Consider the following 16389-nt stretch of genomic DNA (forward strand, 5'->3'; position numbering starts at 1 on the left):
ACACAGATATGTGAGATCAGTACTCTACTATTTATAGTGATTCACTCTTTGTGTCCATCAAGCACGCAAAAACACACCTTGATGTTATTTTCATCAGCGCTGTGACGTCTTCTGCCTTCCACTCGACTGATGGTCCCTGCTTGTCCTCCGATAACATTGATCGAACCACTCGACTTCCTGCATTCACACCCACACACATAAATCAAAGTCAGATCATTATGTTGAGTCCATATGTGTGAGTGAGGAGGATGAAATGTGCGCTGCACACTGCAAGCTGAACACAAAAGATCCTGGTTCTTTTTTGTGCTATAGGACACTTGGCACACACACAATCGCACACAATCTCAGTCAATGCTATTTTCCTGCAGATCTGGGAAATCTCCTCTGATGTGCTCGACAATATTTTTAGCTCATGTACACACAGCAGTTACACACTTGCGCGAATGTTTGGTAGTCGTCACCATTCATAAATCTTCAAGTCCCCTGAAACAAGGCTACAAATACTCTCAAGTAATGCACAAATGAACTAGGCAATAACCTATTTCAGTCACTAAAAATTAATCAGATAGAACAGAGCACATTAATACTGCATTAAACATTATGCATGCTGCAAGAAAAGTAAGCATTCAAGAGTCTCTAAGTAACACGGCCAGCTTGTCTGCAGAAGTTTCTCTTATTGTTTCCGTTTTGCTGGTGAAGTTTGGGACAGTGAAAAAAACACATTCAAATGTAAAAGCCTGAAATTGACACACTTCTGGTGTTTCACCTACTTTCAGCAGACACGACAGTGGATTTAAGTGCTACCCTCTCATGATTTTATAGAAAAAGGACACATAAAAAATTCACACCCCAGCCCTGGCTCTGCAGTCTGCTCTCATCGCATATTCTCTGTATTTTTAATTTTAGCAATGTACGTCATGCAGTAAACATTTTAGACACATTCCTTCATTTAAAAGGATAGTTCTTCTATCATTTACACACAAAAAAGAAGATATTTTCAGAATGCTGGTAACCAAACAGTTTTGCGTACCATTGACTGCAATTGCATAGACTGAAGAAAAATACAGACAATTCGTAAAATATCTTCTTTTATGTTCCACAGAAGAAGAAAAAAAGCCTGTACCAGTTTGGAATGACGTGAGGGCAAGTAAGTGATAATGATGAATTTTTGGGTGTACTATCCCTTTAAAGGTGCATTCAGTAATTTTCCCTCATTAAAATGTTTTACACTTAAATTAAATTCTAAATGCATTTCTGCGAAGAAATTAAAAAGACATTAGTTCTAGATTAAACTAGATTTCTAAACTGTTTTAAAGAATAAAATATAAACATAGATCGTCGTTTCGTTCACAATAAAATCAATAAGAAGCACTCAGTCATGCTGACTTTAACTCCTATTCATGGAGCATGCAGTCAAGCTGTACCTGAATATGAACATGAACTCATGTGAACTCATTGCATTTTAATGGGGCTGAACAAGATTGAATGACAATCTCTGTTAAGGCCCGTTTGATTCTGAAAATGCCACATCATGCTCCGTGTTTAAACGGGTGTACTGTGACTGACTCCTGCATCCTATCTGTGCGTGTATGTGTAATAATGAAAGCCGGACTGTTGCTTTACCCTTGAATGCTCCGGTTCATACACATCCCCCTGAGCGAGGCATAACCTTCAACCGATCGAGAAGAAGTTCAAGGAACGGCTGATTAAAAATCACCCCCGCTAACTCCTACCCAGGACCAAAGGCAGTCTGGACCACCAGGACTGAACCATGGTGTGTGTGTATTTGTGTTGTGTCTCATAGAAAAGTAATAGTGAAATATTAGGAGGTTTCAACAGTCAGGATGTTTTCTTCAGGGGAGAACAAAAAACAAGAGCTGATAGAAATCAAGTGGAAAAAATGAAAAAATTAAAACCGGCATAAACAGGGATGATAATATGAGTACGGCGCATTTGGGACAACAGCAGAAAGCCATTATCACATAATGATGCTGTTTCTGGGAACATGGCTGGCACGCACAGTAAATAAGCAGCCATTAAGAGTGCTACCCTGCCCTTACACCAAACAATTCAACTGATTTAAGAACAAAAATACAGAAAACAGCAACAGAAATGACAAAGTATAGTCATTCTACTGACTCTTCATTAACAATTCTTGATACAGTTTTTTTTTTAAATTTGCTGCACGTTGTATGCAAAGGCTGACTAGCCTTCTCTGACAACACATAAGATGCTTCATTGGTACACCTTTAAGATCAATTTAATCAATTTATATGACTGCTTACAGTCGGCTGATTATAGCCTGTAATTTGCATCCGTGCATGGAATGATTTTGGAAGAAAGACGGTCACATTCACTCCACTAGGAAAACACTTTAAAATACTCTGAAATTGCTTTTAAATAGTTTTAGGACTCGAGCCAAAGACCCTTTAAATTAAAATGTTGGCTAACTAAAGTGTTTTAAAGGGATAGTTTACCAAAAAAATGAAAATTCTGTTATCATATGTTCTCCCTTATGTTGTTCCAAGAATTAAAATGTATGTAATGTGTGTGAATGGGTTGTTTGGTTTCATTGGTTCATACTGATGTGTTTGATAAAGAGTTGATGTACCTGGATGAGTGTTCTGACAGATCACTACTAGAATTCTGATGAACCTGGAGAGAGAGAGAGAGTGAGAAAGAACACATTTATACGTATACACACTCATTCTACATACACAGGTGTTCCAAAATCTCATGAGCTGCCTAAAGAAGCAGCATTTTAAGTCGCCATAGGCACTTCCAAAGTAAAAGTTGTTCCAAAAGGTAAGAATCCAGTAAGCTGTCTCCGCCTAGGATATATTGTTTTAGCCAAATTCTAAAGTGCAGTTCACAGAATGCACTGCACTGAGCTCAGTGACAAAAATCTGGCAGACGAGGCAAAAAAAATTTTCAGAAAATAACATAAAATTATAATAAATATTATAATAAAAGAAAATATAAAATAAATAACATTTGCCCAATATTTGTGTCTACTCTGCTATATATTTTTATGTTTGTAATTGATTATTGTTTGTAATTAATTGATTGTAAATGATTATTGTGCCATTAGCTTAGCAACATGCTAATGTCAAACTGCCTGAAACAATTGCAAATGCATTCAAGTCATGTCGAAAACATTACATTTACGAGTTGAGTGCACATGAACACCACTACAAAGTTGTAATTATGAGTGGTAAACTCATTTTCTTTGAGCCCTAAGTTTCTGGGTTGAGGGCGTCAGTAAGAAAACATGGCGGAAACATTGGATGCAGTGTCTTTACTGATAATACATTTGTTGAAATGAAGTGCTTTTTATATGTATATATAATAAAACTAGCTAAGTTCCATGATCAAATATAATAGTACTGTACAATTACAATAGAATATGTAATGAGAGTTCCAAATCAGTTACTTCCCTTACAAAAATTAAGCGTGGTTTTACTACAAAAAAACCCCTCAAAACCATGGTAACAACAAATTAACCATGGTTTGGCTACACTAACCACAGTTTAACCATGGTAGTTGTAGTAGAACTTTGGTTAAACAAATGGTATTTAATACGCTGAAAAACCATGGTTACTACACTTTTACTATAATAAAACTATGGTTAATTTTTGCAATGATTATGAGGTTTCATGAAAGTTAGGAAGCTTCCTTAGACGCCAGCTGTCTATGTAGGCAGCTAAGTAACCCACTGGTCTTTGGAACAGAGCTAGCAAGTCTGCAACCACAGTAAATGCCCTGTCACAGCAATTATCAACATATTAGTATGAACCATCATGATAGAAGTAAGGGCATATTTTAGTTATGCTAAATGTACCATTATTTTGCTTGATGACCCCAGGCTCAGGATCTCTAGGCTCATACGTAGTCGTCTCTGTTTGTCACAGTATGCCTTCCAGGTGTCCTCATTAAAACCATAGTTAAAGTAGTCAGACAGATCTGCACCTGCATTTATACACAACACATTCTGTTAAGAGTGTGTACTTGAGAAAATGGTATATTTGAATCTGAGGTAGACTAACACACACACACACACACACTTCACACATCTTAACGCAATCAACTGCACCTGGCTTCCTCCATGGCTTCTCCTCAAAGGACTCCACATCCACCTGCAGGACATTGCCTTCAGCATCCAGATCCAGCCCTCTGGACTTGGAGCCTGACTCACAGAAGATAAGACTTTAGAGGCTGGATTCCCACACACAGATCAAACCAAACCCAGAAAAACGTCCTAAAGGGATTCTCAGCAGCACAGTTCAGTCAGGCTTAAATTTAAACTTTCTTCAGGAATGCATAGTGGTAATTTAAGAATCATAAAATATAGAATATGTATTTCATTATAAATATTATTGGAAATATTTAAAGTTTTTGAATTGAAATGTCTATAAGTTTAATAATATTTGTGATTAATTTTAAATGTGGAATGACACTTATGGTGTTTATAAGCAATCTAACAGGAGGCGTGAGAAGGAGGTGTTATCAATAATTTATATTTTGTATGAATTATTTAATTATTAACTTTTATTGATCATTTAACTTTGGTAATGGTGAAGGAGTTCACCATGACAATATTACAATATTCGCAAAAACTGAGAAATAAGACTATTTACTTTTTGCCCACCATGCTGTAGAAAAGGTCAAAATGATATTACTTTTTGAGGGTCATAATATTAAGTATAAATAAATAAATAATGCAGTAACGGAACTGCACAAAGAATTTGGGGGCACACATAATATGAGCTTATAATATTTAAAAATGTTTTGCACTTCAATGAACTGAACATCTTTATTACCTGATACAGAGGTCTTTATGTTCAGACTGATGGAACTGGAACCAAATGACCTACAGAGCAAACCACAAACAGATCGTTAAGCATCATTATAACAATTTATTAGACCCAGAATACTTTAAGATGTCATCAGTATCTCTGGTTGACATGAGAAGACTTGACACAATGACATATATAACTAAAATTGTCCAAACTTCTGACTGAATTACTCACGAGCCCTGAGATCCGCCTGTTTTAATGTCACCGATGGTCACACAGACATCATCATCACTGTCTGATTCACTTTCCTTTGAGAGGAAAAAACAAGAAATAACTGTTTGTTAAATGAATATGCATTACATTATCATGGCTAACCGATATAAACAAGTTTAAAATATGTTTTGCTAAAATGAGCACCTGGTAATTGAGTCCATTCATGCCATCCACATCACCAATCAGAGCACTGCAGAAGTGAGATATATGTTTATAGTTAACCAATTAGATTATAAAATACTGCATGTTGAATGATCACAAAAATAAGATTCTTCAAACTAGGCAAATATATGAAATGGATTTAACTAAATGACAGTTCAGGAACGAGATGAAAAGTGGTTTAAAGCAAAATTATTTTTAATTATTTTTTTTAATTTAAATTTGAATTAACAAAAACAAATTTTGTGCCATATTTCATCAAATCAGTTTAAATAGAATACTACGACTACTACGACTAAAAAAAAAACCTTAAAACTAATTTTGATATTATAGATATAAAAAAAATAAATAAAGTATAATTTCTATATATTAAGTGTATTAAAATACTAACTAACGAAACACATTCTTAATTTAACTGTCAGCAGAGATCAGGTGTGTGCTCTGCAGAAGAAACTTAATTTTCCTTTGGATGCACAGACTTCCTGTCAGCTTCATCTGTCTGTCTGATTTAATCACATGCACTAATTGATGCTACAGAACAATAAAAAGGCTTTTACACTCAGCAAATATGGGCAATCAGGAGGATCAATTTACAAGCACATCTTTAGCTGCAGGCCTACATTAGTTTAAGTGAGGCCTATATCACTGCGGCCTCATCAGGCTTATTTAAGGCCAATGCAACGTGAGGGAAAATTCTCGCTTGGGTTTGAGTTTTGCCCCGACTCTAATGAAGGTGAAGCAATCCAACCGATAAAAAACGCTGCGTCAACTCCACGAAACAGCTAACACGTCTCTGTGCAATGCTGGGAAGCAGAGGAATAAAACAATGGTTAATATTCCTTCTCATTCCTACTCCAGTGAGCACACAAGAAGAGCTTATACTGTGCACATCCAGTGCTGAATTTAACAAGCGTCTGAAGAGTTTCATCAGACACGCATGGCTTGATCTGCTTTCGGAGCATTTTTGCAAAGAGGTCTATCGGCAAAGACGTGTCACATATACCGCTAATGTGCATGCATGGTCATTACTAAGCGGTGAAACGGGCATTAAATGTACACGCTTCATTTGTAAAACACTACTTGCCCTAACAGGAAATAAATGTGTCAGTCTCTCTTGATCTGAGTCGGCACACCATTAGGTCTTGTAAACTCATTTCAAATGCAAAAGAGGCCAGGGCTAAAGTGACCTGAAAGTTACTGACGTTGCCAGGAGCAGAAAATCCCAAAACGGCAGAGAGTTTAAATGTTTATGTACGTGTGTTTGTGTTAGGGACATGTATTAGAGTAAATGCTGATTTGTAAATGCAAATGAAATCAAATGTGAGGAAGAGCTGATTCATAATGCTTAAAAAAAAGGAAAACAGACATTTTGAAGAAGATTAATAAATCACTGCCTGATTAAAGCTATAGAAGATGTCAACAAAATACTGCAATAATTAATCCAAAGGTCTTTGCACCAGTTTTTACTCTATATTTCTGCCTTTTCCATGCAGTTGTGAACTGTGTAGTCTACAAAAGTTTGGTTAGCAAAAAATTGCTAAAACATTAAAAACTATTTTCTAAGTTCTACTCCATCAACTTTCTCATTGGAAACTCATCAACAGCTAAAGATATTTTCTTGGGCACACTCACCTGAACACTTCCTTTTCTGTTGTTTCTTCTTCAACAAAATTGTCATCTATTTATGATAAAGAAGTAGAGATTAGCACAAGATTTGTTTTCACATGGAAACAGACAGTTTAAGAATTTTATAGTTATTGCTATATTGTTTTTAACCCTATGAATATTTACTCTTTAATTAAATACTCTATAATATTTGACATGCAAAATGTGTAAGGCATCTAAATTATCAAAATGATCATAAGCTTTCTGTCATCTGATAATTTCTACTTTTTTTTATTATTAAAAAGGCCTTTTAGTGTAATTCTAAAAATGTCCACTTTCAGGTGATGGTGTGTGTGTGAATTTTATTAAGTAAATGTAATAACTTTTTATTGTTAGTAATATTTGAAGATGAACACTTACTGGACTGAAACTTTTTTTGTTGTTTACGAAAAATCATGATAAACTGAGAGTACTGAATATGATACATCAGGTTTTTGTGGAATATTTATTTGTCCATCTCTATCAATCATCGTTGTATTATGGTGCATTATATATTTTGCCTCCCACAATTAAAAAAAAAAAATAAACACTACTTTTTTTTTTTTTTTTTTAATCATAAAACTGCGATAATGTTCTTATTGATCTCATTGATTTCATATACTCAGAAAAGGATTTCTTTTTAAATATTTGGTATAATTGGTTAGATGTAGTGCTGTCAAACTATTAATCGCATCCAAAATAAAAGTTTTTGTTCACATAATACATGTATGTGTACTGTGTATATTTATTATGTATAAATAAATACATACACATACAGTATATATTTTAAAAATATTTACATGTATATACATTTATATATTTATATTTTATATAAATATATTTCATATATAAACATTTTTTTTTACATGCATGTGTTTGTATTTATATACATAATAAATATACACACATATATTATGCAAACAAAAACTTTTATTTTGGATGCGAATCGCGATTAATCATTTGACAGCACTAGCATGGAGGAATCAATTTCATCATCTAAAATGCTGCCATGTTATATGAACGGATCAATTGAAAGACTATTTTAAAACTCTATTGTATATTTTTACATTGATTTTTCTTTTCTCAGATTCATCTCATTATACAGTATGTCATGTCCTCTTCCATATTTGGTACTGAAAATAAAATAATAATAAAAAAAAAAACACCCTGAATATGATTTTTTTATTTATTTATTTTTTATTAAAGCTGTCCAACTTTGATCAGCTACTTTTAATGCAGCAGCACTTACTACATGTTATGCTAGGTGTGTGTGTAAATCCAAATCCATTTAAGGGTATTTTATATAGTCTTTACATTTACATTACATTTAGTCATTTAACAGACGCTTTTATCCAAAGCGACTTACAAATGAGGTCAATGGAAGCAATCAAAATCAACAAATAGTCTTTGGTGTAAATGTATTCATACCATATGTTCTCTGTAAGGGTTGATTTGAAAGTAAATGTTATGAGACGCGTGCAGCTGGATAAATAACGGTCTCTGGTGTAATAAACTTATAAGGTCAGATCCCTGCTTCGAAAAGTGTGCTTTTGGATTTGGTAGTTGGTCTGGTGCTTATTCCTTTCACGAGGACGCTTGATTTGCCTTCCTGAATCGCTTCAGACAGTTTTAAAGTTGGATCATCAGTACGTTTATTTCTCACCTCCATAAAGCCAGTCCGTCTCGTCATCAGTGCTCTCATCAGCTGTTTTCTCTACCTCTCTTGTGGACATGATCACCTCCGGTTTTTGCGCTTTTGCTTTGAGATCAGAGGCTCAGTTTAACTCAACGATTCACCGAGTTCGATAAAGTAAGTTCGCGTGGTGTGATAATAGTTTTAGGGGGTTACAGTCACAGCTGTCACAGTGACACGCCGCGTGCTGGTGTAGCAGGTGCGCGTTACCAAAGAGACACATCTCACTGCACGCGCACGTGTGAGAGACCCGCAGGAAGTTCAACATCAACACATCAGTACACACATTTGAACGTGTTTTTATTTTATTTTATTTTTTTTTAAATATATAAAATGGTATATCAGCATCTTGATAAGTAAATAGCCCACGTTGTGTGTTGTAAATCAACGGATAAGTCTTTGCAGTCGGTCTTTTTTGCTTTGCTTTTTATGTTGCTGTTAAAGAATGAATAGTGGCCTATTTTTATTGTAAAATGGGTAAAAGAATGGATAAAGAATTATTTATATTATACGGTACTCGACTTTTCAAAACTCCCAGCTGCGTTATACTATGACGCATTATTATCGCGACGCCTCTGCGCCACGTCACCTTCGAGAGACTCACATGGGTTTGTTTTGAATGGTGACTGTTTGACAGTTCTGCTGTTGATATCGTTCGTCTCAATTTAAAACCCCAGCATTTGCGGAAATATGTTGCCCACGGATGGAGTCATGTCTTTTCCCGGTCAGACGTGGGAAAAAGTGCTGTCAAAGGTAAAAAAGGCTGTTGTTTTCATGGATGATCGGTGCTCGGAGAGTCTGCACTGGAACGGAGGAGCTGCGCTTCTGTTTGAGGCTGGAGCTCGAAACATCAAACAGTTCTCAAGCTTTGAGGCAGGCGGACAGAATGAACCCAAAGCTGTGTTTGTGATCAGCTCCGTGCTGAAAGGTAGAACCGCAGACATTATCAAAGACATAATTTCCCTCAGTAACTTCCAGTACTGCGTGGTTTTCACAACTGTTCCTCACTCCATTCACCTGCTTGCGAATAATGTGACTACTGATCTGGAGGGGAACCCGGTGTTTGAGCAGTTTGAAGAGAAACTGTGTGAGTGGATGGGTGATATGAACTATACCGCTGAGGTCATGCATGCTCCTGTGGTCTTTGCGCCTCTGACACAACAGCTCCACCTTTTGCCTGCTTTCTCTGAACTTTTCCCTTTAATGGAAGTGGATCTTGAGGCCATCAATGAGAAGAGGCCAGAGAAAAAACGATTTGGGAGTCTGATGGATGTGGATATGCACTCTCTCCCACCTGAGTTACAGATTCAGGTTAAATCTCTCGCATCAGCCCTCAACGCCCTGTTTGATTTCATCAGTACCCGTGAGGAGAGCTTTTCTGTGGGTCCGATGAGCCGTCTGATCGCAGGGGAACTGGCCAGTCATCCACAGGCCAAAAACAGGAGGAAGTCAGCCCCCAATAAAGCATCAATAGTGTTTATTGACAGAACTCTTGATCTTACAGGTGTGGTCTAAATACTGTAATATATTCAATCATTAGTACCTGAGTAAAGACACTACAGACTAAATCATTGTATTTTTTATTTATTTATTTTTATGCAATGGTCAATTTTGAGATTTTGGATTGTTTGACTTCCATAACATGTCCTCTTTCAGACTAGTGGAAAGAAAATAACCAAAATACACATTTAAGTATTTATTTTATTACACTTTATCTGCTTACATCAGTAGACTTCAATTACAATGCGTATCTTTCAAGGCAGTTTTCACATAATTAGTTTTTTTTTTTCTCCTGCACAAAATTCACCACTTTCTTAATACTTACCTAAATCAAACTTATTTAACACATGAACCGTAATCATTGTTTTTTATTCAAATGTTTTATTTATTTATATATAAAAAAGGGGATCATTCACCTGATAACGTTTTTTTCCTAAAATATTGTGAATAATGTTCCTTTTTTTCCTGGTTGTTGGAATTATATTGCGATTTATGGCATGATACAAAGATATATCCAAAATTCCCTCTGAATAAATTGAAACAAGAATTATGAATCTGGATTTATCCAATGTTCAGATTTCCGTTCTGGACATGTATTCAAATTAGTGCACATTTTATTAGATAATGCCTCATTTGCATATTTAAATGTACCCTTACAGAATTTGTAATGTTAAGCAACTGTCTGTTCTGTGATTAAACAACTGGGAAAATATGTTGAAATCTGTGGTGTCTTTTCTTAATATGTCACATCATGGCGGCATATAACACAGTGTAACTTGTTCTATGTCCTTTCAAAACCTATTTACTTTTTCATCTGATTCTCTTTTGCCTGATATATAGGAGCTGTTGGCCACCATGGGGACAATCTGGTTGAGAAAATCCTATCCGTGTTGAGACAGTTGCCAGGTCATGTGACTGACGTTCAGGTGGACATGCTGGAGCTCACACACCTGAAGCAGACAACTGATACCAAGGGCATCTTGGCACCAGGCTGCTTGGCACAGAACCAGTAAGAGCATTTACACTGTTATGGCATACAAACGTAGTATCATAAAGTTAATTCTTTAGCTCAAAAAACTAAAGTCGGTTCAGAAAATGCCCAAAAGCACTATTGTAAAGGCCAGATGATGAATATGCGATGAGATCATGTTCACACTGTGGTGGAATTACAACTCCATTACTGTTTTGTTTTTTTTAATAAAATTTTTACAGACATATAAAATGTATTACCTCAGTTACAAAATGAGACGGGGTGTCTGATAAGAGGAAAAGCAAGAGACAAAAAATTACACAATAACAAACCCCCAGCCCACACCCCTCCCCAAAGGCCACAAGAGAAGGGGAATTTTTTTTTTTTTTTTTTTATAAAATAAACAAATTTTAGAAATTGAATCTACTCGAATGAAATAATGAGACGGTCCAGATGTTACAGTTACCTTCTCAATAGTACCTAGTACAGGGCTCCATATTTTGTTAGAGGATCTCAGTGATCCTTTGGAAGAGTATCTAATATTTTTCAAGGTGTATGCATTGCAATACCTCTCGTATCCAATCCTCATGTGATGGGGGAGAGGCATGTTTCCATTTAAGGAGGATGGCTCACCTAGCTAACAAAGTGGTAAAGGCAATGACACATTGTGCTGTAGATGGTACAACTGATGCTGGGGGAAGGTCCCATTACTGTTTTTAAAGCTACACATTATTTGAACTTTCAGTATTTACATTTTTTAACATGTTTTAAAACTGATTACATCTTTAAGATGGGCTGGTTGTTATATTAACTCATTTGACAAACATTTAGGTTTAGATCTAGGGTTTGATTTTGAAACTGAATAGCTTTGTACTTAGTTTAGGGATTGTTTAACCAAAAATTGGAAACCTCATGTCACTCCAAACCTGTATGTACACAAAGACAGACAACTTTTAAAAAGTTTTTGTTTTTTTGGGGGGTTTTTTGTCCATACACTGAAAGTCATTATAAAAAGTTATTTTGCCCCATGGGTCAAAAAATTTTTTTGACCCATCTATCTGATGGTTTTGGGCCAGTTTTACTAACAGTTTACACCAGCGCAAACCGTCTTTGGGCATTAAAATAGTACTGTCACGATTTACTAAAGAAAAACTAGCGCTGAAAAGTCGTGGACAGTTATTTTTGCGCCTGACCTTATTGAATATGCATATGTAGGAGTTTACCTTTCAGATGCAAAATTTATGAGAGGAGATTATTAAAATTAATTCAAATGAAATGAGCGCTGTATTGGAATTGCACTCTTGCGCTAATTTGCCCTGTTTAGTAAAACTGGCCCTTTGTCATCACTGCGCCAAGGGTAATGTCCCTACTGTAGTTTGGTTTAGACCAGAAACCTCAGTTCTGGTAAAGGATTAGAGAAATATATTGCATAATCATGACTGTTCTCAAAGTCTTTCTGTCCACAGTAGGAAAGATGTGAGGAAACCACGAGACTTGGTTACACACATGTTGGCACAGGAACAGTGCCCAGCCACGTATTTTTAATGGAGAACCACCATTTCTTTAGTCATCATAAATGTGTATTTGAATAACTAAATGGCTTTGCTGGAGTTTTTGCCGATGTCATTTCCTACGAGGTGGGATGTGGTAAAGAATGACCCTAAGTTTCTGCTGTTCTGTGTAATATTGTCATGCTGCTCAATTGTTTTAACACGTATTTGGTGAACTCGCTCACTGTCTGAATGGAAAGTAATATTTTTCCTAAATGAACCCAGTCATGCTTTTTGGATGGGAATTTTTTGCTAAATGTATTGCACTTATGGCCTTTGATTGAACTCAGTCTTGAGTGAAAACATCAACTGTTAGGGGTAATTGACACCATATAACCTTTCTGGCAGATGATTCTGTGGTGAATCATTGTATATTGATAAAATATTCTCTTGATACAAGATTTTTTTAATGTCAAGACTAAACCTACTTCATCTGGAAGTCAAATGGCAAATGGCAACCCAAACGCTGTTTACGACCCATTAGGTTTAAACCACATGTTAGATGTGAGGGTTTGTTAAAGGAGGAACTTGTTTCGTATGTCTGTTTTCTTTCCAGATCCCATCAAGCAGGGATTCAGAGAGCACATTTGCGTGCGGAAAGAATTCAGCTCCAGAGTGACTGAGTTAATGGGATAGGAACTTCTCTATGAGCTATATCAATGAATAAACCAGTTTCACCTTTTACATTTTGTGCCGCCAAAGCTGCCAGATGTGTCTGGTCTCCATTGTGGACTCTCATTGTGCCTATTTGTATCTAAACCTTGTTCAATCACTGTTGTTGAGAGCATCCAATCTGCTTTTTTACCTACACAGTACACACAGAGATGCAGACACATGACCACATCCCTTCACCGCCATTAGCTGGTTACAGTAGCACCGCAGTGCTGAGTACAAACACACTCTTGAGACCTCCATGTAAATATACAAGAGCTCACTGTTAGCCAGATGGCATGGAGACTGAATAGGACAAGTCTCCATTTGAAGAGCCTTCTGTGACTGGATGTGTGCAAAAGTGCGTATTTAACAGGCTTTCAAATGGCTTTTGTGTTGCGCTTTAAAAGGCCTGTATTTCCCACCTTTGTAACACTTTATTTTTTCCTTGAGGGACACTCATAATGATAGCTTATGTTTTCTACAGCAGGAACAGTCAGAATTGAGTTTTTCTGACCTTCTTTCTTTCTGAATCTTTTACAAAACATTAATTGGTCAACACAAAACCACTGAAGAGATTCTGCGCCTTTAAAGAGATGTGTATTATGAGTCTATGCAAATGTTGGCCTTATGCGAAAATGCCTTTTTGCTTGGTCGATCATGTGCTTGACTAGAGCAGAGTGAAACAGGGCTCATCTGACAGGCTTGGCACATTTCTCTGAAGGACTGTAAAGAGCATGCTCTGAGCCTAAATAAGCCAAATGCAGAGATGAGGTGGTGGGTACCTGATGCTCTAGATTCATTTGTCACTGTATATAAGCCACCCTATATGTGGAGCACATAATCCATGGAGGTTTTCAAAATGTTGAATGTGGAATAACGACAGTACGGTATTCACAGATAACCTTACTTTGGTTTACCAGAATTAAATTTATAATCATGGAACTGATTTACAGAACTTTTCTTCTTTCTGTTTTACAAATACAATCAATGCATTATATTATATTATATTATATTATATTATATTATATTATATTATATTATATTATATTATATTATATTATATTATATTATATTATATTATATTATATTATATTATATTATATTATATTATATTATAATAAATGTAATCATTTAAATTGAATAACTTTTTTTCAAATGTTAATGTTAAAAATAAATAAAAGTTTTTTGACAAAACAGATTTTTATAAATGATATATAGTATGACATAATATGACAATGAACTTGCAAGAAAATCATATGTACGCTTTTAAAGTGTTAGTGCAATGCTGACTGCTTTGAGATACAGTATTAGATTTTGTCTTGTAATGTTGTTTTCAATTATCTGTTAGTACTTGTGTAGGCGTGTGTGCTAATTACCACAGTATGTGCTCATTCTGTCATTCTGTCATGACGTGATCTGCTCATTAACTGAGTAATGGTTGTTTGCTCATGAGTAGAATGTTTTTATGTTGCTGCGTGTAGTTTTAGTATTCCCTAGAATGTCATGTTCAGTGTTTTTCACCTCCCTTATGTTTCTAATTTAAGTTTCAGGGTTAAAAAAAAAAAAGCATTTGTTTTGCCCACTCTCTGCATCTACACCGGTTCCCTCTTTTTCAGGCCAGCTTATTCTCGGCTGGAGCTCCAGGACTCAGTGGAGGAGAACCGGCCAGTTCCACGCAGTCAAATCCATTCAATGTGAGAGTGGGGATTTCTAGCTTTAGCTCAGCAGGGAAGCGAGTCACAAGCCTAGGGTTTGTTTAGCAGAGTCTAGACAGGCTCCAGGCAAATATCGAAGCTTTTGATGCATTCTGACAGGGCCCAGCTGATCCTCAAGAGAACAACTCTACTCCCTAGACTCTTAATGTCCTTAAACGTCTCTCGAGACAGTTGTATAATGCCAGCTAAGTCATTCATTTCTGACCGAGTTTTGCCAGTCCAATATTCTGGGTCAAAGAATATGCACATATCAGAAAGATCATCTAAACACACATATATTAATGCATTCCTCTACTACAGCGTCCTACCTAGAGATTTCTGAAAAGAAATTTGAGTGTTGCTTGTCTGTGCAAAATTTGCCGTCACAATGAATGGAATTATATGCACTTTAAAAGTTCTTTTATCAGTTTTTAATTTGTGATCCTCTTTTCAAAAGACAGAGGTGGCACACAAAGTGTGTTTAACCCTTATCGCGTGTATACTGGACAGACAGATGAAGACTGTAGCTTGAGTACAAAACCTGCAGTAGCTCAATTATAAATATGCATGTAAACATACTAGATTACATTATGAGTGGTTTCTAAAGAATAAAGAAATAAAATGTTTCTGAATAAGTTCTTCTGGCTTTTGGTTCAAATCGTAGCCTTTATTTTTAAGCCTGTAAAGTGTTTAAGCTTTTTTTTTTTTTAAGCTCTTTGCTGGGATGTTTGAGGTGTTTGCTTACTGGCCAAAATCAATAGAGCATACTCGTTGCGTACAAGTCTCTTTGATATTCTCGCCTCAAGATAAGTCTATTGAATATTTTTTGCCTGCTGTATAATCCACCAGGTGTAAATTGTAAGCATAATCCTTAAAAATAGAAAATAGCACACCTCAAAACCCTGGCCTGCACTATTTGAGGTATCATTCATGTCTGCAACACAAACGATACAGGTTGAGTTTACACTAAACTTTAAAAGGATATTTCACCCTCTACCTACATTTGCAGAACTCCAAAAACATATCTATACATACATTTTACTACAGTTTCCATCTGAAATTAACACTAGTGTCAGTAAAACACCAGCAACTTCCATTCGTTTTCACGCAAATTTTGTGGCAGATTGATTAAATACTTTTGTGTGGATCCTTGCACAATACTATGACCACAAAATACATTTTGACTTTTACATTGCATGACCAGCTCCATATGTATGACTTTTCTGATGAAATAAACTTGCCTGGTAACTCACCTGGTACATCAATACTCTTGTACACGTCCAGTGAAACATAAGTTACAATAAAAGAGATCAGACGTGTAGAATAAACCAAAAAAGGCATGGTTGCTTCAGCAAATGCATTTTTATATCATGTTTGCTTTTGTAAACATTATTTGTTAGGTTTAGGGTAGGGTTTAGTGTAGGAGCTCCATTATTTTCAAACGCAATAGAGCTTT

At 35.9% G+C, this 16389-nt stretch overlaps 2 protein-coding genes across 3 annotated transcripts in view; one reads left to right on the forward strand and one right to left on the reverse strand.

The window, feature by feature from the left end:
* fip1l1a (FIP1 like 1a (S. cerevisiae)) overlaps nt 1-8877 on the reverse strand; it is a 41975-nt gene extending 33098 nt beyond the window's left edge. For both annotated transcript variants that reach the window (XM_058755615.1, XM_058755616.1), the window contains exons 1-9: nt 8536-8877; nt 6861-6906; nt 5214-5259; nt 5031-5104; nt 4821-4870; nt 4094-4186; nt 3842-3969; nt 2612-2655; nt 78-177 (exon numbers count right to left, since the gene is read on the reverse strand). In XM_058755615.1, the coding sequence (XP_058611598.1) occupies nt 78-177; nt 2612-2655; nt 3842-3969; nt 4094-4186; nt 4821-4870; nt 5031-5104; nt 5214-5259; nt 6861-6906; nt 8536-8605 (651 nt within the window). In that variant the 5' untranslated portion in view covers nt 8606-8877. The remainder of the gene's footprint in view (nt 1-77; nt 178-2611; nt 2656-3841; nt 3970-4093; nt 4187-4820; nt 4871-5030; nt 5105-5213; nt 5260-6860; nt 6907-8535) is intronic.
* Nucleotides 8878-9013: 136 nt separating this feature from the next.
* The window catches only part of scfd2 (sec1 family domain containing 2), a 131993-nt gene continuing 124617 nt past the window's right edge, over nt 9014-16389 (forward strand). The window contains exons 1-2 of the mRNA XM_058755614.1: nt 9014-10069; nt 10906-11074. Coding sequence (XP_058611597.1) covers nt 9256-10069; nt 10906-11074 — 983 coding nt within the window. The 5' untranslated portion in view covers nt 9014-9255. The remainder of the gene's footprint in view (nt 10070-10905; nt 11075-16389) is intronic.

The sequence above is a fragment of the Onychostoma macrolepis genome, chromosome 20 (assembly GCF_012432095.1).
Source record: "Onychostoma macrolepis isolate SWU-2019 chromosome 20, ASM1243209v1, whole genome shotgun sequence".
NCBI classification, from domain to species: domain Eukaryota; kingdom Metazoa; phylum Chordata; class Actinopteri; order Cypriniformes; family Cyprinidae; genus Onychostoma; species Onychostoma macrolepis.